The following is a 27,990-nucleotide window of genomic DNA, read 5'->3' as shown; positions in this document are numbered from 1 at the left end:
TTCATACTTTGGAATGAAGGAAAGCTGTATCTGAGAGCTGCTAATTAAGAAATCACACTTCTGTAATGATCAAAATTTAGCTAGATCCGTCGCGGTATTCTTTTTAAAAGTCTGCTTCATTGGATAATGGAAAGAATTTTTAATTAAAGCCTGTCTCCCAAGAATGTATCTTAAAATACAAAGAGCAAAAAATCTACTTGGTATAGAATCAAGGACATAACTTTCCTTTTCACAATGAACCACACAGAGAATGGCTTATTATGGAAACCTACTTTGAGGCTATCAATGAGAGCTCAAAGTAAGTCAACTTTTCTACTTCAGTAGCTCCTCAAGTTGAATCTAGCCATGGAGTTTACTTCAGCAAAACTGTTTACTCACCAAGTGTTTCACTATGAGTGGCTAGAATCCATGTGCAACAAATAGTTTGAAGAAGAAAAAAAGCCATACAAAACATAGATGCAGCTGTGAAGAATAAATTCTTTACATTTTTTAAAACTCCAAATAGATCTTTATTTTACTCACAAAATAAAGATACACACAACTAGCTTAGAAGCAACAAGGGACAAGTTTCAAGTTTAAAAAAAATAACTCTTCCTCATCCTCAACCTCCACCTCCAAGAAGGGAGAGGAGAGCAGAGTGTACATTTTTATTTACTAATTCTGTAACATTTAAGAGTGCAGTCTCCAAAAGCTTTACATTCATCTGCCCCTTTCAACCTCAAGAAAGAACAGCTGAGATTAAAAAGGATAGATGATTAACACAAGGTCATGATCTTTCAATCAAGAAAACTGGCTGCTTCTTTACTTTGAAACAGCAACAAAGTTTTCCATCTATCACCCTTTTAATTGTCAAGATTGTAGTTGGAAACAATACAGTCATCAGTCTGCCTACTCTATTTCCTTAAGGCAATGAAGAACCTAATTGCTCATGTGTGATGAAGGATCTTAGCTTTCCATTTGTGGAAAAAACCGGAAAATTTCCCTCCTTTAAGGTGTCATATGCAATTAGGGGCTAAAAAGGTAAAAGGCAAATCCTAAAGTCATCTAGTGCTTTCCCTGTAATTCCAAGAAGAGAACAATGAAAAGGTGTCTGTAGGTTTCAAAGTCTATGTATAATACGGAGGTTTGAGAAATCTGTAGATTTCTCGTATCTCATAAGTTTAATGTTTTAGAAAAGCCTTTCCTCTGGGAAAACCGAAGTGAATTATACAATTCCGCTTCCACTAGTCTACAGCAGTTGCTCAGTCTAAAACCATCCTTGAGAAACAAAATTAAAGCCATGTGTACAGTACCGTAGTAGCTAGTTTAGTATTCAGAAACACCTCCCCCCGCCACTCCCTTTAGAGTGACTTCCTAGTGGTCTCCTCTGTAAGAGCCCAAAACATACTGTTTATTGTAAATGATATATTTTAGCAGATAAATATATTGACTAATCAAAACGTCTCTTTAAGAATAAAATATCTTAGCCCTTTGTATATCAAATCAGAACCTGATGTACATTATTTTCAAATATACAAACTATGTGTTGGGGAAAAAAAAAGTCCTTTAATTGAAGCCAAAAAGCTCTGTCCATGATGTGGTCACCAGGATGTGCGCTAGGAGACGGGCCCTCCATGTTCAAGGTCGCTCCTGCCCGTTTCTACAATGAAGCAACAAAAGCCAATGTTAGCCACTTCGCATATCCTAAACTTCAATTACAGAAACACTGTGACTCATTTGGAGACTATAATTTAAGAAACAGATTACAAAACAATTTAAATAAAAGCTACATGTAAAATTGGCAAAGCATTCCAGAGAACAACAGAAATATACAAACTCCTTCTTCACACAGAGTGTGAAAAGTTTTCTCATATTAGCCTAATCAATGTTACTTTGATCAACACCGTGCTATTAAAAAAAGAGGCAGTCTTAACTGGTGAACGAGTGTATGTTTTCCAAAAGAAACAGGCAGCTATGACGGCATCTGATGACGATGGTATCACTGCCCATGAAAGTAACAGGGAGCGTTTCCTGGGTTATATTTGTGACCCTGTGAGGTTCAGGGCTAGGATGTTGTTACGCTTATTTCACAGATGATGAAACATGGGCACAGAGGTTAAACTATCCTGGAAGAGGAACTGGTGTTCAAAGCCAGACAGTTATTACTAGGAAGAGGAGCATAAAATAATTTCGGCACAGAAAGCTTCTTACAGGAGTAGAGTATTTCCTTAAATACAGAATCAAATACTTCAACTCACCTACAGTCAGAGCCAAGCAGGTCACTGACCAACAGAAGGAGCGCTCACCAGGGAGCCACTGTCCAGCCAGCAGTCTACCTTAAGTAAGTTCCGCATTTTATTTCTAGTTGCTCCGAACAGCCTAGTAAATGTTTTCTCAACTTTTAGCGAAGCCACATTTTATTCTGGAAGTACTGGTGTCTGCTTAAAAGAATTGATTTCTCTGGGGCGTCTGGGTGGCTCAGTCAGTTAAGTGTCCAACTCTTGGCCCAGGTCATGATCTCATGGTTCACGAGTTTGAGCCCTGTGTCAGGCTCTGCTTGGGACTGTCTCTCTTTCTCCCTTTTTCTCAGCCCCTTCCCTGTGCACATGCATGTCCTCTTTATCTCAAAGTAAATAAACTTTTTTTAAAAAAAAAGAACTGACTTTTCCAATTTAATATTTCTCAAATTATGCTAGTACAAGATAAGGCAGAAAGAACATGAACATTTAAATTTACCTGTCAATTTACCAGTGAACAAATACTTGGAAATTAAAAATAAAAAAGGACAAAAAACCCCCAAAACCCAAAAACCCAAAACCCCAACAACCCAGAAAGCAAACACACACAAAAGGCAGGTGAGGGGAGAGGGCCCAGCTTCTTCAGAATGTGACTAATATCCTGTTTTCTAACCTGGCTTCTTTTTCTACTTTTATTTCTATGCACTATTTCAAACGATATTATCTTAGTTCTAAGGGAGAGGAGATGCTGACTGATGCACGGCAGGTAACAAGAGTGCAGGAAAATGTGGGGACGTTTAGTCAGTGTAAGAGTCTTTATTGGCCTCTAATTACCTCAAGGAGGATCAAGTACTAGACAAAGGAAACCTAGTTTCTTTCTGGAGACTGAAGGCAATGGCAAAATGACACCGGCTCAATCGGAGGGGATGGATTCTCAAGGTGGGTCAGTCCCAGCGCGCAGCCAGGAAGCTGGGTGGGAGAATGTCCCGTCATGTTCCCGGGCTCGGAACTGGGTTCTCTCCTTCTCTTCCCCAGGCACCGTGCTCTTCTCCCTTGGGAACCGGTTTAAAACCTAAGTTCTAGTATTTCTATTTACTTTTGCTTCATAGCCAAACATAAAACTGATTCAGTTTGAGCGGTGCTGATTTGGAAAGATATACTTCCTCTTCACATATGGCAAAATTCAAAATGAGAAACATCTATTCTTCCCAGTTAAAATAAGCCCCTAAATTAATTCGATTATAATAAAAGTTTTCACTTGGCAGGAAATTTTAATTTTTTAGAAAAATGCCGAATAGTCCAGAAAAATTTTAAATGAATAAAGGTGAAAGAATCTGCCTTGCCAATATCAAAACATAATTAATTACTATTCACTAAAATAATTATTATTCACTAAAATAATTATAATTCACTAAATATTGGGACAACTGGTTAAACACCTGGGGAAAAAACAGGTTAAACATTCCATTAAGCTATGTGGATTAAAGATTTAAAGGTAAAATACAAAACCACAAATATTAGCAAAATACGGGTTAATAACAATCCTGAGATAAGGAAGACCTTCCAAAGTTAGTCTATCAAAGGCTGAAATCATGAAAATACATTGGGACTAGAGAAAAACAGAACATTTCTACTAGCAAAACACACCAATCAGTCAAAAGATAGAGAAATTGGGGGAGAAATATATTAATACATATGACAAAAATCAAAGAGCTCTTAGAAGCAACATGAAAAAATTATTTTCTCCAGAGAAAAATAAGGGAAGGATGAAATGGGCACTCCTGAAAGAATAAAAATGACCAGCAACTATGAAAGTAAGATCTCATGGGAATTTAAAAAATACAGTTCACTCCATCTCCTCCCTCAGAATGACACGAAACAATCAGTCATCTAAGTGGTAACGGTATACACACAATAATTTCTTTTTTTCTTTTTACTTTTTAAAAAATGTTTGAGCGAGAGAGAACGTTCATGCTCTCGGGGGAGGGAAAGAGAGATTCCCAAGAGGCCCCGCACTGTCAGTGCAGAGTTGGAACGTGGGGCTGGATCTCTCTCTCTCTCTCAAAAATAAACACTGAAACAAAACAAAGAGTAGGACGCTCAACTGACTGAGCCACCCAGGTGCCCCTACACATAGTGATTTCTGAGTGCTAAAATAAAGTCCACAAAAAGGGTGTGGTGTAAAGTAAAGACAGTGATTCTAGACTGTCACACTAAGCAGCCACACAGAATCACGTACCTACAGATACAGAAAAGAGCTGCACATGTTAAGAGAAAAACAGGTTACCTAACAGCACATAAATGAAATGCGCTTAAACACAGAAAAACATCTTGAAAGCTATTTATCAAAATGTTAAAATGGTATTTCTAGATGTGGGATTGTGGTTTCTATTTTTCCTTTATGTTTTTCTGCATTTTATGTGTTTCTTCATTTTGTTCCCCAACTGCTAGTACCATTTTTTCTTATAGCCTGGAAGGCACTTACCTAGCAAGGCTGTGTTTTCTCCTGCATCTTCTTTAAAGCTGGCACCACACTGCGGCGCAGACACACTGGCGGAAGAGGACGGAAAACTGCTCCCCTCGCTTCGGTCATCCTCTTGTAGAGCAATGCTCAAATGTGCAGCCAAAACGCTCCCAGCGGTAGCTTCTGGAGCGGGCGTCTCCTGCACATCCTCTACCTCTCCCTTGAGAGAAAAGAAAATACCTCGTCTGAGTAACACATTCAAGGCTGATCTATCATCTCCTAATCATTACACTTAATTCATACAAAATATTTACAGATACACAGAATCAGGTAAGAACACTAATGTCTTCTTTATTTAGCAATATCAGAAAATTAATTACTTCTCAATGAGCAGCTTTCCAAAACCTAAACGCTGTTAATTTAAAAACCATTTCCCACCTTGATAGAAGCAACGCCACCTTTTAAACTCTTAATATTGACAGTAAGCGAAGCTTTGTCACAGACGCACTTTCCCTGCTTCCTGGACAGAGGGTGTGAATCAGCCTGGCCGCCGTGAGCCCGGACCACTGCCTCTAACTGCCGTACTGTCTTACTTCAGCCACCAGGGTCTGGGGGAAGAACACAGCATCTGACAACAGAGGGCTTCAGACTGTTTGGTTCACTTAAAAAGAATCAACCATGGCTCCCTGACGACAGTGTCTATTGGCTCTCGGTCTACCTTCAATTCCGCCATGTGGACCATGAAAGGACAGCCCAGTTTCACATGGAGGCCAATGCAGATACCTTTCTGATTAGTACCAGAGTCAGGGCCATGTTGTGAGAGGGGAAACGACTAAGTGACCTGGTAAATGAGTGGTGGCTGCAGGTTTACTATGAGTCTGGGCTTCGCGTGAGAACATGGTGTTCATTGCAACTCCCTCCCCGGGCTCTCAGGGTCAAGGGCATGGCTGGCCCTCTGCTCCCACTGCCGCTCCACAGGGTTCTAGAACCGTCCTCCAGAACAACATGGTACACCACCTCCTCCTCTCTGGTAACCGAGCAACCTCGGAACAGACTCCTGACACAGCAAGCCACGAATCCAACTGAGTTGCTAGAATGTCCAAACTCCCACCCAGCCCAACCTTATCTGTTTTCCCAGGTAGTTACTGAAATACTCGACAAACTTAACTACCTGTCAGTCTCAAAGCCCACATGGCCACACCCCCATCTGCAATACAGTGATCGGTCAAACCACCTTCTTATCTCCCCACTCCACCTGGCGGAGTAAACTCCTCCTTCCTCCATGCTCCCCACCACTTTAAACATCCGTCCTCTGCTGCGCTGTGCATGGGTGTGTCCCCTGGCCCCCAGAGTCAAGAAAGTGAAATCCCCAAGAGCCCATGGGCAGAAGGGCTGTGTCTCACTTGTCTGTCTCCCCAAGTCAAGTTCTGATCTAGCGCCGGAGGACACTCCTTTGATACATGCTTGCTGAATGAATGAAAACAAGAGTGAGGAATGGCCCATGCAGGAGGTTACAGCTGCAAACAGAAGGACCACCTCCCAAGTCCATGGGAAGGACTGACAGCAGCCCTCTTGCCACAGTGGTTACCGTATGAGAGTGTTGTAACTATCTACAAAATCCAAAGCGGGTGGGCTACAGGGTCTAAAGAAAACGGCACATTCATCCAAAAAGTAAAAACTAAGGGCGAGACAAGGTAATCTCTTACTATAGGTTTCTGTTCTTCAAAAAAGAAATGATTTTCTAGGGACATAGTTAAGCTTTCTGAAATTAACATCATAACAAAGTAGTCCAACCTTCTATATATATAAAAGAATCTTCATTCTTAATGTATGAAATATATATGTGTCGACAGATTTCCCAAAACAAAACTCACAACGATTAAAGTCTTAGTGCTAAGCTTAGTGAAATACCTTTATAAAAACTTTTAGGGTGTGCCTGAATGGCTCAGTCAGTTGAGCACCCAACTCGATTTCAGCTTGGGTCATGATCTCAGGGTTTGAGAGATTGAGCCCCGCGTCGGGCTCTGCGCCAACACTGCGGGGCCAGTTTGGGATCCTGTCTCCCTCTCTCCCTGTCCTTACCCCACTAATGCTTACGGTCTCTCAAAATAAACAAACTTAAAAAAAATTTGTTTAGAAATGAAAGCATGGTTAAAACTAGTGACTAATGAAGAAAAAGAGGAAAGAGAAAACCTTTGCCAAGAAATACATCTGTCGAGCTCCCTGTATCGTACTGCTTAAAATCCCAGGAAGGGGCACTCTCCTGTCTCAGCTACAGGCTCAGGTCACTAACTTTCAAGTTCACTAAGAAAGCATGTTATGGGGGCGCCTGGGTGGCTCAGTCGGTTGGGCTTCCGACTTCGGCTCAGGTCAGATCTCACATTCGTGGGTTTAAGCCCCGTGTCAGACTCTGCTGACAGCTAGCTCAGAGCCTGGAGCCTGCATCTGGTTCTGTGTCTTCTTCTCTCTCTGCCCCTCCCCCTCTCATGCTCTCTCTCTGTATCAAAAATAAATAAAACATTAAAAAAAAAAAAGCATGTTATGTCCCACTGAATAGAGCCATCATTATTAAAAACTATAAACAAGTGAATGTTAGAAATTCTAGAGGAAAGACAAATTTTCTAGACATTAAAGCATGTGAAGTTTCTTTTGGTAAGAGGTCTTGAATGCCAACCATCACCCCCTGTATACCTATGGTGGGGGCATTCTGGGACTCACACTTGAAAAATTCACATAAAATGACAGCAGTAATTATGGCAGCAGTCTCCCAGCGACCTTTTCAAGGCACACCAAGCTAGAAGAGGACAGGGTACCTCAAGGGCTGCTATGGCCATAAGGTGCATGAGAAACCTCCTCTTGGTCTCTAGCACTACCATAAACACTTCAGAGAAAATTTCAAAAAAGTGTTTAGCAATTCAAAAGGCTTTTTTGACGTTTAAATTACTTCTTCCAGAGATCAGTATTTCACAACTATTTACTATTTAATAATCAAGAATATTTTAAGACATTAATAGATTATGTGAAGACTCTTAAAAACAATTAAAAATCCAGCAATCTAGAAAAATCTGTTTTTCCCCATGTCTCCCCTTTTGGGTGGGACTACTGCTTTAAAGCGTGTACCCTGGAATTAAGCAAACTTGTGTTTGAAAGCTGATTCCCCACCAACTAGCTGTGACCTAAGTGAGCTACTTGGCTTCCCTAAGCTCAAGTTCCTAATTAGAGAAACAGTCCTGACAGCTGTGAAGACTGTGCACACTAACGTACATAAGGCCCTTGGTACACGGCTGGCTGCTGTGAGGTCCCCTCTTTCACTCTGCCCTCGGGTCTCTGTTTTCTGAGGAAGATCCTATGACCACCTGAGGACCACAAACTGATGGAGCAGTTCCACAGAGGACCAATTTCCCCAGCAGGATTTGGTTTTGAAATCCAGGAATCTGAGACCTGATGTCAAGAAGTATTGGCTTCGGTTTCCTCATATGTAAAATGTGTGCCTTGAGCCAGACAATGTAGGAGGCTCCTTTCATTTCAAACACTTTCTAGTTCTCACTTACATGACACTGATGATGAGCATACACAATTCTGGAGGGCAGTGTACCAAAGCGCACTGCTCTAAGCAAGTACAAACCCTCTGGGGAAACATCTGGCATATTAGTCTATAACACAAAGGCAGCAGTTCATTAATTTTTTGTAAGGCCTTACAAATGCATTTTTAATCACGAGGAAATTTTCTTCAGAGAACCACAAACATGTCAGAAGGAGCACTTAGTCCGTTCTTCTTGCCTCTGGTCAGTAATGAAATTCAATCACTCAGGAAGAACTGGGGCAGAGATTGAATATAAACAAAAATGTAACAAACCCAATATCCCAGGGCTTTGATGACATCAAGTTTACACATTGGACACGTGCGGTGATCCAAAAGCCATGGGTCAATGCATATTCTATGAAAAATATGCCTAAAAAAATTAAGTATGTGTTAATGTTTTAAAATAAATGTTTATATCTTATAAAGGAAACAACACATCCTACTAACTCACCTTCTCAGAACAAGGTAAACGACTTCAAATCAACATTCTAGTCTATTCACTTACTCTATGTCATTATCTATTCCTCTTCCTATGTTAAACAGAATCTGGAATTTACAGGGAAAATTTCCCTTCACTCCACAAAAACATTTTATTTATTTTCACTTCATGCTGGGTTATATTTTTATGTGCCTCTGTAACTTTTGGGAATAAATGTGGCATAAGTAAAGCAATGGTAAGCTAATAGCAATAAACTTGTACTTGGAGAACTTGGGAGTATCTTAAAGAAGTTCATGAAATGAATCAAATGGAAATACAGCAAAATATAAACAGATCATCTTAGGTTGTGAGGCTTAAAAGAAAAGAACTTATTTTCAGTCTTAATGTATATTTGTATACTCCATGTTTTTCTATAATGATACTTTCAGAATCAGAAAGAGAAAAAAAATTGCCTATCTAGTTTCTTTTACTGATTTGTCTTAGTTGGCTCACTTTGCCTCCTACACTTCTAGACACTGTAAAGACAGAGTCAGGAGAACGGGCACAGTGCCCGGGGCTCCAGCGCCCACTGTGTGACGTGATGCTGGAGTCTGAACCGGCCGCTCACCCTCTCTGCATCCACACCCCAGGCTGCTCTCGGCAGCGGACACGTAATGTGCTTACAGCAGTGCTGGGCACAGGTTCATCACTATTAATGCTGCTGTTTGAAGACCTCTTCTTCATACAGAAGTCTGACAGTGCAGTTAAAGATCAAAGAACTTAATTACAGAATACAGCCTAGCACTGCTTGTCTTCTGACCTTTTCATCCTCAAACTGAAACTGAAACTGACTGACCCAATGGAACGATTTTTACAGAAACACAGAGGAAACACGTTGGCTTTATTGGGAAATTTGTTAAATAAAGCATGGGAGAAAATGGGGGGAAAACAAGTAAAAACCCCAGAGCAGGAGACCAGGAAATGTGCACATGCAACATGTCTGGTTGTGAGGGTCAAGTGTGAAACCCGGCTCAGCCAGTGGGACGGATTTGGGGTCACAGAGGAAGTGAGCCTCAGGCCCCTCACTTGTGCTGTATCCCAAAAGTCAGAAAGACTGGCCCTAAACCATCCTTCAGTAAAAATCCGTTTCTATTTTAATAACTTTCTACAGGACATACTGACCCCAATTCATTAAGTGCTTACCACTCATATAAAAGCCTGCAGACTGAAGTTAGTGATCTTTCTTCTGGAAACTTTTGTTACTGTGATACTCATTTGTTTTTTCTATAGAATTACTGAGAGCTTAATCTACTATAGAGTGAGAGCTTAATCTAATATAGAGTATGTATATACTAAAGTACTTTGTAAACATAAAGCAAACCGTAATTATGTATTAACTTCTGACCTGCTTCTCCAATAGACAGGAAGTATAATTAAAACTGATCAGACTCAAAGCATATTATTTTTGTATACCTTTCTGATAACAGCTATTTTTCTAAATGGTTATCAATAAAGTATCCCATTATTTAAAAAAAAAAAAAAAAAAAGGGAAAGCTCAACTTTCCATTGTTAAAGCAAAGCCCCTAGTGCACCTAAAGTGAGAAATACTTAGTGGGCAGCGTGCAAATAACAGCAAACCACTGCCCTCCCTGACTCTCTTGCTAACCATTTCTGGCCACCCCCAGGGTCCTTCACCGGTCATGCTTCAGTCTCCTTGCTCTGACACAGCGTACATCTTGCATGGCTGAATGTGGGATGGGATTCCCAGGTTCCTAATGAAGCCTTGCTTTAGACTAGAAGCCAATCTATGACAAAGATATATAATGGGTCTGTCTTAGGACCTGAAGTGTCCTAAGCAATTTGAAGGTAATATAATACAAATCCAGGAGCCTCGAAGGCTCGGAGCTTCCTTCCTACATGATGAGATGATCACAAGATCACTGCATGACAGCAAGATCAAACATCATAAAAAACACCTTAATACTTTTGTCAGAAACCTGAAACATATTGGGTAGTTTGCAGCGTCTCAGGAAGTAACAAGGACGTACTTGCACGGCAGAATTCTGATAACATCCTTCACTTTAAAATTCTCAATACACACTGCACAATTTTCTGCATCAATGTCGCCTCCCTGTAAAAAGGAAAGAAAAGAGTTCACTATTCACTACATCCTTGCTACACAGTCCATGCTTGGTGAAACTCGCCATGTCCTGGCTAAAACAATGACCAATTCTACACAACAGGGGTGCAGCCGGAAGCTAAACACAATCTTTTTACCACTGTCCAGAGATTATTTACAGAGCTGGCTGAAAAGGAAAAAATGTCATTGTCTACCTAATCAGACACCAACAGTTTTTTGCTACTAGGGAAGTGTTCATGAGTCTTTTCTTCCCCCAAGTGTTCAGGTTTTAAGGGTTATGGAAATGTAAATGCTTGCTTTACTACGGTAAGTTATTTTTCAAACATAAAACTTATAAAGAAGATCAATATCCAATAAGCTACTCACTTCTAGAATCATAAAAACCCAACAAAAACGAGAGCACTTTCACTAGAATTTGCAAAAGAACATGGTTTCAACTTGTAAATGAGAAAACACAAATAGCTATCAGAAAATGTTCACCTCACGAGTGATAAAAAGAATCACAGATTAAAGTCAGTAACTGTTTTTCATCCATCAAATTAACAAGGTAAGAAGAAATAAAACGTGCCGGAGAGAAAACAGTCCTGTGACGAAATTTCCATTTCTAAGAACCTATGGATCATAGACCTTTTTGGCGGGGTCAGTCTTGCCCCTCATTAAACCACCTGGCCTCAACAATCAACCAAAAGCAAGCATGGCCAGAGTGGTCATCTGACCCAAGATAGGCCAATGAGACTCTGATTCTGGGATAGATTCAGAAATTACAATCAATCAGTGTGCCCAAGGAGCGGCAACCTCAGCAAGTGTACTTTCCGGGAACATGGCTACTCTGTCCTTAGAGAATTATTTACAAATACACTAAGCCATGTGTGTCACTTGTAAGCAAGCAAGCAGTCAACCTTATTATTGTTCTCAAAAACTATATTAAAATTCCTTAATCTTTAAAATGGTATGGTGCCCCTAAAGTAAATATTATCACTTGCTGAAGCCAGACACTCACCCAACTGAGCTCCCCAGGTGCCCCTATTTTGACAAATTTCAAAAACAGTGAAATCGTATTTTCAAAAATGTTCTATTTAAAATATGCTCTGTATAGGAAAAGGATAGTATCAATTTAATTATCTTCTCAAAGATCCAATTCAATGTTATACATATTAATCTCTGTTTTCTCATCTTTACAGACTGAGATTTCCTGCTATGGAGTAAAAGACATGTGCTCCGGGCAACATAAAACTATATGCTTACCAAGTAACAGGCCACATCTAATGCACGTACAGTGTGTCACAGGCTTTCACTGGAGAGTCTCTCCCTAAGGACACTCAGTGGTCTGTACATCAGGTACTAAACTCAAGTTGTGACAGAAGAAACTTCTATTATATATTTTTTACTTTTTCTGTTCAGTACACATCTGCATGGGAAGAAACCAGTACCCTGCACAAACTATTAAAATTCAACTATTAAAAAAATAATAATAATAAATAAAATTCAACTATTACTTCTGTTTAAGGCATGATGGAAAGAATGGCAATGATATGATTCTAAGAGTATCTCCATTTTACTATTCTAAATAATCCATTAGTATCAGAATCCAAAGTTTAAGAAATATCAAAGGTCTATATTTAATGAGTATTATTTCTTCTTTAATATTTTATTTTTAAATAATCTCTACATCCAGTGTGGGGCTCAACTCTATAGTCCTGAGATCAAGAGTCGTGTGCTGCACCAACGAAGGCAACCAGGTGCCCCTAATGAGTATTATTTGTTTAAACCTTTAAGTTGGTCAGAGGAAGAGATACATACAACAAGTGTGACTGTTCTTTCTTTTTATTTTTGAAGGGGGAGTGGAGGGTGGAATAAATGAAGTCTCAACAATTTGGTGAGATGAAAGAAAAAAGAAAAAGAGGGGGGCACCTGGGTGTCTCAGAGCATCCGACCTCAGCTCAGGTCATGATCTTGCAGTCCATGAGTTTGAGCCCCACACTGGGCTTTGTGCTGACACCTTGGAGCCTGGAGGCCACTTTGGATTCTGTGTCCCGGCCCCCCACTGCACCTCCCCCACTCACTCTCTGTCTCTGAGAAATGAATAAACCTTTAAAAACAAAAACCAATGGAACCAACCAAGTCAACCAACAAGTCAACACAGTTATTCACCCTTCACAGCACAGTAGACAGACTAATAAAAATACTACTGTAATAGCAACTGTTTTCCTTTTAAAGAATCAATCCTCTAAGAATCGGAGATTCTAGATTTAAGATCTGTCCTATTACAAAAATGCTTTAAAACTCATGTGTGATTTTGACTTTTTAAGTCTCAGGTTGGCCATGTCAAAAATGTTTTCTTTCTTTAAAAAGTCATCTGGGTCTGACCAACAGGAAGAACTTTCTTAGGGAATGGACACATCAGTCCTGTCCAGTATGGTAGCAACCAGCCAATGGGGCCATCAGAGTATTTGGAATGTAGCTAGTAGGACTCAATTTCATTCTTTTAAATTAAAGTAGCTGTATATGACTAAAGCCTACTCCATCTGATGGCACAGGTCTGGAAGGCTCTTCTCATATGCAACTGAATATTTCTGCCAACCCTTCTCCAAAATGAAACATGTATGCAACTTAGTTCTAACTCAAACCAGCCAAAACCTCACTGTGCTCAATGTGAGTTTAACAGTATGGGAAGTTTTACTTAGACATATAAACAGATACGTACTTTGAAAGAAAGGAAGAAATAAACAAAATAACATGAAACTATTACCTTTTCTCCATGCTTTACAGTATGAAGCGGAAGTTGGCCAATAATTTTCTTGGCTTCTTTTCTATGACTCTTAGGTAGGAAAACATTATCATTAAAAATTTTAAGTCACTGTTTTTAAAAATTCACATGCTTAGAGAAAAAATTTCATTTAAAAAACAGTTAAATGACTACAATAAAAATAAACTTCACAAAAATTGCCATTTACATCTTAATGTATAAAATAGCCACATTTGGCTTAAGAGAAGAATACTGATTTTCAGGGCACCTAGGTGGCTCAGTTGGTTGAGCATCCGACTTCAGCTCAGGTCATGATCTTACAGTTCCTGAATTTAAGCCCCACATTGGGCTCTGTGCTGACAGCTCAGAGCCTGGAGCCTGCTTTGGATTCTGTGTCTCCCTCTCTCTCTGTCCCTCCCCCACTCATTCAGTCTCTCAAAAATGAATAAACATTAAAAAAAATTTTTTAATAAAAATTAAAAAGAAATTAAAAAAAAAAAGAATACGGATTTTCAACTCCCTGACTGACGAAGAAACCAATTCTCATGCTTAAATGTTGTCAAGAGATGAGCATGAGGATGAGGGCCCCACACATTCATCAATATTTTAACATCTGTCCCTAAAACGAAGGAGGCTTCCCATGCAGCAGGTGCCCGATGACCCAGAAATGACCACCCCTGCAAAGCCAGAGATGGTGGCTTTTCGAGACAAGAGGATAAGCGTGAAATTCAAAAGCCTGTCTTTGGAAGCCTCTGGCTCTTTGACTGCCCTCCTCTCTGCTGAGACAGAGACACTGTCTCTCTGGAGATAAATGGCCTTGAAGGCTGCCCCACAATAGAAGCCGGGAAGGCCCTCCCACTCTGCTCCTTGCCTTCGGGCCCAGGGTTCTCTTTATTTTAAACACAGAACCAGGTCCACTCTACCGCAGGCTGATTTCACTCCTTTATGTCTGAAAAAGGCAAACAGGGTATCTGCAGAAGCAAATCATGCAAAAAGTGACCCCATTTAAAGGTATTTAATATCCTACAGAATAGAAAATTTAATATATTCTAACTAAAAAGTTATCTTTAAAAAAATTATAAATTAAACAGGAGTGAAAATGAAATTTAGAATATGGTCCAAAAAAAAAAACCACTCTCAAATATAACTTAAAGGCAATATATAGGAGAAATATTTATGAGCTCTCTTTTAAAAAGCAAAGTTATAAAGAATTATGCATAATTACCTGACTTCCAAACTGTGAGCCAGTATATAGGAAACGCTGTATATAGTAAAATATCAGCCAGGCTAATGAGATAATCATCATGGTGATAAAAGCAATGGCCACAAATACCACAGACTGACCACTGATGAACTCCTGCATGTGCCGGGTGCCAACTCCTATGGTCATTTTGACCGCAATGCCTTTCTGCACCAGATCCAAAATTTCTCTTCCTTTTGGGTAGCTAACCATAATGACCACTATATTTCCAGTTCCTGTAGGAAAAAACAGAAAAAGTCAATATGAAGAACACAAAATAAGACACAGAGAAAGGTGGGGCACCTGGATGGTTCAGTTGGTTAAGCATCCGACTTTGGCTCAGGTCATGATCTCACAGTTTGTGAGTTCAAGCTGCACACCAGGCTCTGTGCTAACCGGTCAGAGCCTGGAGCCTACTTAGGATTCTGTCTCCTTCTCTCTCTGCCCCTTCCCCACTTGTGCTCTGTGTCTGTCTCTCAAAAATAAATAAATCTTAAAAAAAAAAAAAGACACAAAGAAAGGTTAAGAGAAACAGAATACTACAGCTTGTTCATATGCAACTAGCCAAAAACTTCCAAAAGGTTTAATTTTAAAAGAAAACAGAAAAACTGGCCCCAGAAGAGAAAACAGACAGATTACATTAGAAGTAAAATAAGTCTTGGGGCACCTGGGTGGCTCAGTCAGTTAAGCATCCAACTCTAGATCTTGGCTGAGGTCATGATCTCACAAGTTCATGAGACTGAGCTCGGAGTCAGGTTCTGTGCTAACAGCATGGAGCCTGCTTGGAATTCTCTCTCTCCCTCCCCTGCTCATGCTCACAGGTGCTATCAAAATAAAGAAATAAACTTAAAAAAAAAATGGAGAAGAAGTCTCTAAAAACAACCCCTCAAAAGTTAAGAGCCCATTCAATTTCACAGGTGAATTCTACCACCAAACCTTTAAGTAAAACCAATGGTACTAAAATTGTTCCACAGAGTAAAAAAATTAAAAAGGCAGTTTAGAAATTACTTCTAGAGAATAAAGCCAAACATGGGAGTAGAAACCATAAAAACCATACAGACTAATTTTACTGATGAACATTAATACATGATGCCCAAAGCATACCTATTAAACACAAGCAGGCATTTGAGAATTTCTACCATAATCACTATTATTTAACATTGGTCTGAAGGCATGAGCAGACATAATACAATAATAATAATAGGAAAGAATGGGTAAAATTATCAGTTTATATAAGTCCATCTATAAATTAATGTAATAACCATAAAATATTAGTATCCTTTTTTTTTAAGTTTATTTTTGAGAGAGAGAGAGAGAGAGAGAGAGAGAGAGAGAGAGAGAGAGAGAGAGAGAGAAAGAATTCCAAGCAGGCTCCATGATAACAGCGCAGAGCTCAATGTGGGGTTCAAACACACAAACTACTATGGCCTGAGCCGACTGGATGCTTCACTGACCGAGCCACCCAGGCACCCCTCAATAGTATTCTTAATGTTGTTTCTTAAGTTCAGAAGGGGAAAATAATCAAGAATAATGGGGCAAAAAAAATTTTTTTTGATTGGGAAAACTTTTCAAACAATAAACCTTTGTAATTAAAGTAATTAAAACAGTGAGGTAGTAGCACAGGAAGACAACCAGGGTAACGAAGCAGAATCAAGAGTCCAAAAATTAAACTCATACATAAAATAACTTAGTAAAGGCTAAAACTGTAACTTTTTTTTTTTTTAACATTTATTTTTGAGAGAGTGAAACAGAGCATGAGTAAGGGAGGGGCAGAGAGAGAGGGAGACACAGAATCTGAAACAGGCTCCAGGCTCTGAGCTGTCAGCACTGAGCCTGACGCAGGGCTCAAACTCATGAACGTGAGATCATGACCTGAGCCAAAGTCAGACACCCAACTGACTGAGCAACCCAGGCGCCCCTAAAACTGTAATCTTAAATCACTGGGGTAAAATGAATTATTTTTTAAAAAATAGTATAGGGGGAATTGGATATTATCTGAGAGAAAAAAAACTACATCCCTTTCTCACAATATGGCAAAATAAGTCCCAACTAAATCAAAGATTTAAATATATAAAAAAGAGAAAACATAAACATGAAAAATTTCCATGTGGCTAAAAAAAAAAAAAAAAAAAAAAGCAAAATCAAGGAAGCAAGATCAAAAGAGCAAAAATGGCCAACGAGGGGGAAAATGCATATAACACAACGAAGACTGAAAACAGTTTCCTGGAAGAAAAAGAGCAACAGAGAAACAAAGGAAATGAAGTCAGTGTGCAGAAAATAGGAACTTTTTTTAATACATAGCAGCCTTAGGGAGAAGAGAATTCACATGCCACAAAATTCACCCTTTTAAAGTGTACAATTCAGTGGTTTTTAGTATATTCACCAAAACTGTGTGACCATCACCATAATCTAATTCAATAAACATTTTTATCGCCCCAAAAAGAAAACCTGAATGCCTCTGTGGTCACTCCTGAACAAATGGGTTTTAAACACAGTAAGCCAGGGTACAGATGAAAACATTAAACAGATCTTCAACTTATGATGGGGTTATAGCCGGAAAACCTATCATAATTTGAAAATACTCTAAGCAGAAAATGCATTTAATACCCCTTCTCAAACATCACACCCAACCTAGCCTACCTCACACATGCTCAGAACACTGATAAGAGCCTAAGGTTGGACAAAATCCTCTAACACCAAGCCTGTTAGAGCCTGGGTGGCTCAGTTGCTTAAGTGTCTGACTTCAGCTCAGGTCATGATCTCGTGGTCTGTGAGTTCAAGCCCCCACCTCAGGCTCTGAGCTGACAGCTCAGAGCTTGGAGCTTGTTTCCAATTCTGTGTCTGTCTCTCTGTCTCTCAAAAATGAATAAATGTTGGGGCGCCAGGGTGGCTCAGTCAGTTAAGCATCAGACTTCAGCTCAGGTCATGATCTCACAATCTGTGAGTTCGAGCCCCGCGTTGGGACAGCACAGAACCTGGAGACAGCACAGAGCCTGGAGCCTGCTTCAGATTCTGTCTCCCTCTCTCGCTGCCCCTCCCCTGCTCATGCTCTGACTCTCTCTCTTCCTCAAAAGTAAATAAACTTTAAAAAAAATTTTTTTAATGAATAAATGTTAAGAAAGAAAGAAAGAAAGAAAGAAAGAAAGAAAGAAAGAAAAAGAAAGAAAGAAAGAAAGAGAAAGAAAGAAAGAAAGAAAGAAAGAAAGAAAGAAAGAAAGAAAGAAAGAAAAAGAAAGAGCTCACTATCTCAGGTCATTTATTGAGTACACTACTGAAAGTGAACAACAGAAGGGTAGCCTGGGCACAGAATGGTTCTATCGCTTGTTGACTTTTGTGACTGGTGGCGTGCGAGGAGCTGGGCTGCTGCCACAGCTCAGCATCGAGAGAGTATTGTAGGGCACATGGCTAACCCCCAGAAAAAACCAAATTCAAAATCTGAAGTATGGTTTCCATTGAATGTGTGTTCATGCCATCATAAAGTTGAAAAATTGTAAGTCAAACCATGGTAAGTTGGGGGGACCATCTGTGCCTACATGATTGGCAAAGATCGAAGTTTTGATCCTCTGCGTTGTCAAGAGTGAATGCAACTCTGCACACCTGCGCTCTGCGGGGGGAATTGATTTATATATGTATACAGGAATTATAAAGATATTTGTTGTCAAATTTGTTTTCTCTAAGTTTGTGGTATCACAATCTAAACACCCATCAATAGGAAGAGAGTTAGATAAATTACAGGATGTGCGAGCAGACTGAGGCCGCAACACTGTATACAACACAACCGGAAAAAAAGCAAAACGTCAAACTAAGTGGACGAAAGATGCACCCGTCCCATCAATTTAAACTGCCTCTAGGGGCGCCTGGGTGGCTCAGTCGGTTGAGCCTCCGGCTTCGGCTCAGGTCAGATCTCACGTTCGTGGGTTCGAGCCCCGCGTCGGGCTCTGTGCTGACAGCTACCTCAGAGCCTGGAGCCTGCTTCCGGTTCTGTGTCTCCTTCTCTCTCTGCCCCTCCCCCTCTCATGCTCTGTCTCTCTGTATTAAAAATAAATAAAACATTAAAAAAAATTAAAAAAATAAATAAATAAACAAACTGCCTCTAGAAGGTGACCCAGAGTCTGTGTCGGCGGGAGAGGAGCTGGACACAGTAAAACTTCTACATCATGTGCACATATTATCTATTCAAACACTAATTTAAAAAACACATAAAGAATGGTCTCTGGCATCACATTGAAGCTGAGTTGTAACCCGATTTTACTGCAGAGAGAAACTGAATCTGTAGCAAAACCACTGTGGCCCCCTGCCCATCAGGATTTAGTTACTGAAACACCAGAAGGGCACCTTTCTAAGGTGGCTCCTGCCTGGAGGCCGATCCTCTCTGACCCGGGCCTCAAAGTGTCACTTAACAAGAACTGTACGGGTCTCCACAGTCCCACAAACACTCCCACGGTCTGCCATGTCAACACTGTGGAGACACAGGCGGAGGGAGGCCCTTCCTGCTCCCAGGAAAACAAACATCTAGAAGCTGAGAAAGACAACTACAGAAACAATTATGATAGTCACTCCACTTATAATTACCTGGCACCCTGAAAGCAGAGAGCCTTTTTCATAAACCCTCTTCAGTGCAAAATTTCAATCACGCACTCAGGTAGAAAGAACACCTTAATGAACCCGATGTACCGATTTCAGTTAAAAAGTTGTATACAGAAAACCAAACTGTTTCTATGCTGTGGTTACAGCTACATAAAACTTCTGGTACCGACATGATGTTCTTTGTGTTTATTGGGGAAAACCAACGTCGGAACACTTTTATATTTATATATAGAGATCACTTGCAGCAGAAAGAGGTCAAATAATCATTTTACAGATTGAGGGCTCTGAAATCCTGAGAGCTGCCCAACGTCATACACAGCCTAGAAAAGCCAGTCCCTGGGTCTGAAGACCCAGCTCCCACAGAGTCAGTCTGTCTTGCTCCCTCCTTGTGGGGGACCCAGGCTTCAGAGCCTCACAGACTGGGTTCAAATCTCACTCTGTTTTCTACTGTCTGGGTCTGGAGAATCTACCCTCTGAAAATATTCCTTCAGCTATAAAATGAGAATGAGAATTTTTCTATTTTGGACTGTTGCTTATTTAATATGAAAGTGGAATACAAAGAGCTACAGAAATGAAGTGAAAATTTTGTCTGAGGTGGGACAGACCGCTTTCCCTGGGAAGGATCCCTGAACTACATTTTGTGGGGTTTTTTTTTTTTTTGTTTTTTTGAGAGACAGAGAGAGACAGCTCGAGCAGGGGAGGGTCAGAGAGAGAGGGAGACACAGAATGTGAAGCAGGCTCCAGGCTCTGAGCTAGCTGTCAGCACAGAGCCCGACGCGGGGCTCGAATCCATGAACCGTGAGATCATGACCTGAGCTGAAGCCGGACACTTAACCGACTGAGCCACCCAGGCGCCCCCACTGAACTACATTTTGAAGGACAGGCACAAAGTTTACCAAGCAAATGAAAGGGAACTTTGTAGGCTGGAAATCACCATAAAATATATTTGGGACGGCGACTGGTCCAGTTTGGTTAGTGATGAAAATATAGTAGTCCCACTCTTATTCAAGACCCCCAGTGGATGCACTGAAACCACAGGTAGCACCAAATGCTAGATCTACTGTGCTTTTCCCCACACATACCTATGATAAAACTTAATTTATAAATTAGGCCCAGTAAGAGATTAACAACTAATCATAAAGTACAATTATATGCCAAACAACTTACGTGAATGTGGTCTCTCTCTCTCTCAAAATATTTCATACTGTAGTCACCCTTCTTCTCATGATGATGTGAAATTAAACGCCCACAAGGTAAGATGAAGGGCGGTGAATGACGTGGACATGATGCCCTAATACTAGGCTGACCAGAGGTCAGAAGGAGGATCATCTACTTCCAGATCAAGGTTGACTGCGGGTAACTGAAACTGTGGAAGGTGAGACCATGGACAAGGAGGGCAACTACCACATATGCAAAGTTTATCTTGTTGATCTCCAAGCCCCCGTGCCTCACAGAACCTGGCACATAGAATGTGTTTAATAAATCTTTATTGAATGAATGAATGAATGAATGAATGAACGAATTAGAGGTGGAAGATGAATTGATATTAGAGAGATTCCTGAACACCAAAGAAATTTTAAGTTTATTTTGAGAGAGAGCACACATGCGCGAGTCGGGGAAGGACAGAGAATCTTAAGCAGTCTCTGCACTGTTAGCACAGAGCCCAACATGGGGATTGAACTCATGAACTGTGAGATCATGACCTGAGCTGAAATCAAAGGCTGAACGCCCAACCAACTGAGCCACCAAGCGCCAGGAACACCAAATTTTCAGAGAGGGGCTACTGACACACAACGATTATCAGAAGGATATCCTGAACTGACAACACTTGTAATATCCACTTGAAATTTTTCACCTAGGAAACGAAAACAGTTTACTGGGTTAAAAGAAATCATTAAAAAAAAAAAAAGTGTCTAGGATGACAACTAAACCATTTGCTTCACTAATTATAGCAGTAGATTGCTTCTGGGAACCACTTTAAATTAATAAAACTCAGAATGAAGACTCATTCTATCCCATGATTTGCTTTTCTGGGACGTTTCTGGGGATGAACTGGAAGCAGGGCAGCTGAGAGAAAATGCATGACCCCGAGGACTGCTCGGCACAGGCACCTCAGTCGGCCCAGCCCTTACCTCCTGATGCACTGCCACCACCCGAGGCCAATCCTAAAGAGCCTTAGTGGCACAAAAGAGCAAATCATAGCTTATTTCCACACTGAACACCTGAGTTTCTTCACAGGACGCACAGATGCTCAAAGACTTGAGAACAGGGAGAGAAAGATCTTAAGATGTTTCTTCCCTAGGCCTTAACACTGCTACCAAACATGCTTGTGTAAAAATGTCCCCCTCCTTCCCCAAAGAATCTACACCTTTCACTATTAGACAGGGAAACTCCTTGAAGGAGCTGAAGACTTGAAACTCCTTTTTGTCTTACTTAGCACAAGGTCTGTGTACAGAGAACATGATCATAAACCTCCTTGTCAAATAATAAATGCCACACACAGTACTCGTTAGCAAGCCAAATTATCCATAATATAGAACTCTTCTGTGCCAAAAATAAAATTGCATATATTTCCGTTTCCTTTCAAATTTCTATGTTCCTCTTACCACATGGTCAGAAACAAAAAATCCTGTCTTGGGCAATAGTGGGTTCAGTGGCACCTGGGTGGCTCAGTCAGTTAAGCGTCTCACTTTTGATTTCAGCTCAGGTCATGTACTCACGGTTGATGAGTTCCAGTCCCAAAGTGAACTCTGTTGTCAGTGCAGACAGTACGGAGCCTGCTTGGGATTCTCTCTCTTCCTACCTCTCTGCCTCTCCCAGGCTTGTGCTTGCTTGCTCTCTCTCTCTCTCTCAAAACAAATAAATAAATCTTAAAAAAAAATAGTAGGTTCAAAATTCTAGAGGTTACATGTGAGTCTGGTATACCATTTCTCCTCCCAAAGGAAACTATATAGATTTCAGCATCCTTTTGAAGGAGGTGGGAACTACTGAAATATTTAAAGTGATGGATTCGATTTCTGCTCTAGAAAACTGATTCAGGCAGCAAGAATCACATTTTAGAGTTCCAGCAAAAGAAACTCATGAAGCTTCAGGTCCTTTTTTTTTTTTTTTCCTAATAATTTCCACACTCTCTCCACCCTCTGTACCCTCAACCTAAGAAATTCTTGGTCACGTCTTTGATTCAGCACATGCTCAACTCAAGGCTGCTCAGCACCACCCACCCTGCTGTGCCTGCAATGAATAAGTGCCTCTTAGACTTAGCTTTTTATACACCCACCAGAATTTCTTTATAGGTCTCTTCCCCCTCACTAGACGAGTACTACCTGTTCTTATTTATTAGTTTTTGTAGCCCAGCTTATGCACTAATGACCCACAGAAGAGTTTCTGTATGAAAATATTGGCTTTTCTTCTAGTATTATAGCTGCAATGTCCTAATAAAGAGAATACTACGGACTGCTTTGTAGGAGGAATAGGACACCAAATATGAATGCAAATGTCTCCAAAATTTGAAGCTATAATACAAAACAGAAATGTTTTTATGGTTGGCTAGGGAGTGTCCAGAGGACACAAAAACAAATGTTAATTCTCTTGGAATTTTAAATTATGTTTTGGATAATTCGAATTGCTCAAAAATATTTTGTATTTGTTGAATATACTACCTAACTCTTTGCAGGGCTCCTAAATGCATTACCTTATCTCAGGACGTCAGCATTTTGCAATGCTATTCCCACCACCAAGAAGGTCTTATAGCCCAACAACCCTACCCACACCCAGAGACACCTTCTCCATCGATACCTTCTCCATCAACATGTCCTTCAAAATTCAATCTTTCTGGGAACTGTCTCAGCGAATCCCACCTTCTATGTGTCTGTGAGGTGCCAGTTCTGTCTTCACAGACAGCACAAAAACACATTAATGAATCTGTTTTTAAAAAGCCAAGATTTCAGCTAAAGGACCATCCTTTTACTTATTTAAATATTATTTAAGTAATCTCCACACCTAACGTGGGGCTCAAATTCACGACCCCAAGATCACGAGAGTCATGTGTTCTACCAACTGAACCGGCCAGGCGTCCCCAGGATCATCCCATTTATTAACCGACAGTAACTACACTAAGGCCAATATGCTTTAAAAGCTTTTAATGATTTGATTTGTACCAATTTTTACTCATCTTGGTCAAAATAACTTCTAGTTACCCTTGCAATACCTGCTTTACATGCCCTTTCTTTATTTCCTGAGCACTGGTGTACAGAATTCTGTCAAGGTCCAAACCAGATTATCTAGAAAGTTGTTTGTCGCTCCTACCATGCCCCAAGCTCCTCAGAGGTCTGCCATGTGTCTTATGCATTTCTATCCCTGAGCAAGCATGATACTTGGCACAAAGTGGCTGCTCATTATTCTGTTTGCCAAAATAAAGGAAATTAAGATTAATTAACAGAGAATTAATTAAACAGTCCTTAGAGTTGTTCTGATAGAATATTTTCTTGAAGTCATGAATTTTTTAAGAACCACGATAAAAGACTGATTTAAGCCCTAAATATCTTGTACTGGATTTAGTAGAGTTAAGCAACAGGTTTTGAAAAAACAAGAAGTTTTCCTTGAGATTTGAGAAAAGACTATCACAATTGAATTTTATTAAAGAAAATTTTTTTTTATGTTTACTTATTATTGAGACAGAGAGAAACAGAGCATGAGTGGGGGATAAGCAGAGAGGGAGATACAGAATCTGAAGCAGACTCCAGGCTCTGAGCTGTCAGCACACAGCTCAACGTGGGGCTTGAACCCAGACTGTGAGATCATGATCTTAGCTGAAGCCAGACACGTAACTGACTGAACAACCCAGGCGCCCCACGACTGAATTTTACAAGCACCACCTCTACCTATTTTGTAGGACACCAGCGCTACCCAGGAGGAACAAGCAAACCACTGAAATCTGTGGGTTACTGCCTCCAGCCACATTCTGACAAAATGCAAGAAACCTAAACTTGAGCTGCGTTCAAGGTTCTGTGTAACATTTTAAATTCAAGTATGTCAAAGCCAGTTTGTCTTCTGTCTTAATTCCATTCTTTCCATTAATGCTACTCCATTCTCCAAATGTCACAATACATTTGTACCCCTGTCCCCAGTTGGGCTAAGTTCTGTGACAGTCATTCCTTTTCATTCCTTTGGTTGCCACTACAGTATTGGCCCTTATACAGGAGACCCTTGAGCAACACATGAATGAACTGTGTATGCAAGGAATTTTTCCAATAAATACAGTACAGTACTGTAAATGTATTTTCCCTTATGATTTTAATAACATTTTCCTCCTTCTATCTTACTGAATTGTAAGAATCCAATACACAATGCCTATGACATACAAAACATATGCTGACTGTTTATGTTATTGATAAGGTGTCCAGTCAACAGGAGGCTATTACTGGTTAAGTTTTAGGTAAGTCAAAAGTTATGCACAGACTTTTGACTGCATGGGGGGTTGGCACCTCTAAGCCTTGTGTTGTTCAAGGGTCAACTGTATTTCTACTTGGACTAGCCTAAGAGTCTGATGAGAGTCTCTGAAGATTTTCCTGTCTAATCCCCTGGTCACAATGCTATGAAATTAATCTCCCTTTAAGTCAGTGGCTTGAAATGTTGCATGATACCATCATTTCCCCCTCCTAGACATCTGGTATTATCTGGAGACATTTTCAGTTGCCACAACAGAACACTACCATTTGAATCTAGTAGGTAGAGGCCAGAAACCCTAAATATCCCATAATGCACCGGACAGCCTCTCCCATGAAAAAGAATGGTCTGGCTATATATAGATCACCCTGTTACCTTAGGCCAGCCAGTTTCCTCATCTGTGAAAAGCGGTTAAACCTCAAAGGCTATCAGGAGGACTGAGTAAAGCCACACTGTACGGAGAGCACTGAGCACAGCACACACACACTGGGTACTTTCACACAGTTAAAAAAAAAAAACTGCTAAAGCTGTTACTTTTGTTTTTTCTCTCAAACAGAATTACTGTCACAGAAAAGGGCTAGACTGGACATTGATAATGGGCAGGGAATAGAAACTGACAAGAGGATTATCAAATATCAAAACAAATATCAATGAGGTATTTTTCTGGGTCTGGATAAATTCTATGTCAATAATATAAGCAAGCAAGGTGGCTGGACCATGGTTAGAACATGTGCTATTAGCCTGGGAAAATGTTAATGTCATTACCAAAAAATGCAGTAAACAAATTTAGAAAATTGTAGCTGATGAGTCTGCCATTGAAGAGAAGTCGTCCTCGGGTACCTGGGTGGCTCATTTGGTTTGAGTGTCTGACGCTTGGTTTTGGCTCAGGGCATGATCTCCTGGTTTCTGGGTTTAAGGCCCATGTCAGGCTCTGCCTGGATAGTGAAGCCCGCTTGGGAGTCTCTCTGCCCTTCCTCTGCTCTCTCTCAAAAAAAAAAACGAGAGAGAGAGAGAGAGACACACACACACACACACACACACACACACACACCAAATGAAGATATTGTAGACTCTTCATCTGGAATCAGAACCCTGACACACTAAACTCCTTTCTTGACAGAATTACTAAAATTGGTAAACACCATCAATAGGATGTTATCAGTAATCCGCTGTGAAATCCAACAGGGCTTATGGAAACATGCCTTGGATACAATTAGGTAGATTTGTAATCACTGTGATTAATTGCACCGCAGGTGTGGGTGCCTCACCCATTGCCATCACATGAGTATCTGTTCCCATTTCCTCCCCAAACCCACACTTCCTTCTGTTGCAGCTGAGGAATTTCCCCTTTACTATTTGAGGCACCATCCCCCTGCTCCCCAACAAAGTATCCTAGATGTGGACCTGACTTTTGTGGTTACCTCCTCCCTATCCTGGATACAGCACTTCCATCTAATATCAAACATGACTTACTGTTGTTCACTCGACCCTCCTGTGCTCTAGAGTTTCTGTCCATGTCCCCGCGCCTCCTGAGCCCTCCCAGTCAACCTTCTTGGAAGAGTTGTTCTAACAGTCTCCATTTTCCAACCTCCCAACTGATTTCCATTCCCATCACTGCTAAAATAGGCCAAATCCAAAGTCATTTTTCTGTCCTCATTCTAGTTAAGTTCTAACTTGCCTTTAAGAAAACAAAACAAAAGGACGCCTGGGTGGCTCAGTGGGTTAAGCATCTGACTGTGGCTCAGGTTATGATCTCAACTACTCATGAGTTCAAGCCCTGTGTTGGGCTCTGTGTGAACAGCTCAGAGCCTGGAGCCTGCTTCAGATTCTCTCTCTGCCTCTCCGCTGCTAGCTCTCTGTCTCTCTCAAATATAAAATAAACAAAACAAAAAAATCAAAGCAGAATTAAAAACAAAAGTACAGGAAAAGGGATGTCTGACTTGTACCAGCAACAACTTTAAAAAAGACTTTAATCACAGTAAGTTCAGAAGGACTCATGATCTTAGAAGTCCTAACAGAAATACTCTGACTCTGTTATGGACTGCTCCTGCTCCTATGGGACTCGGAATTCGGTTCTGAGGTCTTGCAAAATAAGACTTTTAAACTGTCATCATTACTTGAAGATAGAACCTGTTGAGGGGAATAGGTGTGTGGGAAGCGTTGCCTGGCAAAGAGCAAGATCTTTTACTGAATGAACACAACTTGAACATTTCATCTAAACTCAAGACTCAGCGAATCCAATTGGCAGTAGTGCCAGGATTAACCTTAATTTAGAGAGTGAGAAAGCATACCCGAACTTAAATCCAGATTTTCTGATTCAAAAGTTTACAATATTCATACACGTTTTATGAAAGTGGAGAAAACAGTGCCACCAAACCACCACTTTACGTCGGTGAAGGGGCTGCCAGGCCTTGGAGGGCGCTAGGAGAGAGCTTCAATTCTCACCCCACCTGACTCTGGGAAACGGTGAATGGGAAGGGACCCATGATTAGCAATCATGAGACCTTCCACCACAATCCTCTTTAGGTGGGTTTTAATTTCTTTCTCTCGCCCCACTGCCCTCCTCCAGATGGCCCCTCCCTTCAATGGAAAGGCCCAAGACGAAGACCTGATTTTGTCCCTAGGCACGTCTAACTCCCTACAGTGTCCTGGGCGGGGGGTCACATAGCGCAAGCCTAGAGCTTCCTCCGTAGTTCCCAGCGGCCAGAGGCCATTAGAGTCGCACTCCAGGCCCCTCTGCGGCTTGCCCCTGGGGGACGGGGGGTGCTTAAGGCCGACGACGAAGAGGACCGCCGGCCATGTCTAAGCTGCAGAGTTCCCCCTGCCACTTCCCCGCGCCCCCCGACCTATGCTCACCCGCGTGGGACATGGGCACGGTGAGGTTCCCGTGGCTCTCCTCGTTGTAGAGGACCACTGCCGAGGCGTTCCTCCGTGCAGCCACCAGCACCTTGTCCTTGAAGGTGCAGCCACCACGCGCCACCAGGGCGACCCAGGGCGCGGCTCCACGGCCGCCGGGCGCGGGCACGAGGAAGCGGGTATCTGGCGCGCAGCCCTCGGGGTCGCGGTCCGCCGCGCGCGGGACGCCCACCAGGCCCTGGGCGCCCTCCTTGGGCGAGCTGTCGCCGAAGCGGCCGCTCTCCGAGACGCTCCA

General features: G+C 41.1%; 1 protein-coding gene across 1 annotated transcript in view; it reads right to left on the bottom strand.

The window, feature by feature from the left end:
- Positions 1-479: 479 nt before the first annotated feature.
- RNF149 (ring finger protein 149) overlaps positions 480-27,990 on the bottom strand; it is a 27,623-nt gene continuing 112 nt past the window's right edge. Inside the window, exons 2-8 of the mRNA XM_029938498.1 lie at positions 27,696-27,985; positions 14,793-15,043; positions 13,571-13,639; positions 10,730-10,812; positions 8,537-8,633; positions 4,702-4,900; positions 480-1,639 (exon numbers count right to left, since the gene is read on the bottom strand). Of these exons, the coding sequence (XP_029794358.1) occupies positions 1,596-1,639; positions 4,702-4,900; positions 8,537-8,633; positions 10,730-10,812; positions 13,571-13,639; positions 14,793-15,043; positions 27,696-27,985 (1,033 nt within the window). The 3' untranslated portion in view covers positions 480-1,595. The remainder of the gene's footprint in view (positions 1,640-4,701; positions 4,901-8,536; positions 8,634-10,729; positions 10,813-13,570; positions 13,640-14,792; positions 15,044-27,695; positions 27,986-27,990) is intronic.

Source organism: Suricata suricatta, chromosome 4 (assembly GCF_006229205.1).
Source record: "Suricata suricatta isolate VVHF042 chromosome 4, meerkat_22Aug2017_6uvM2_HiC, whole genome shotgun sequence".
In the NCBI taxonomy this organism is placed as follows: domain Eukaryota; kingdom Metazoa; phylum Chordata; class Mammalia; order Carnivora; family Herpestidae; genus Suricata; species Suricata suricatta.
Note: the sequence above shows the minus strand (reverse complement) of the source record. Positions and strands in the feature narration are given on the sequence as shown.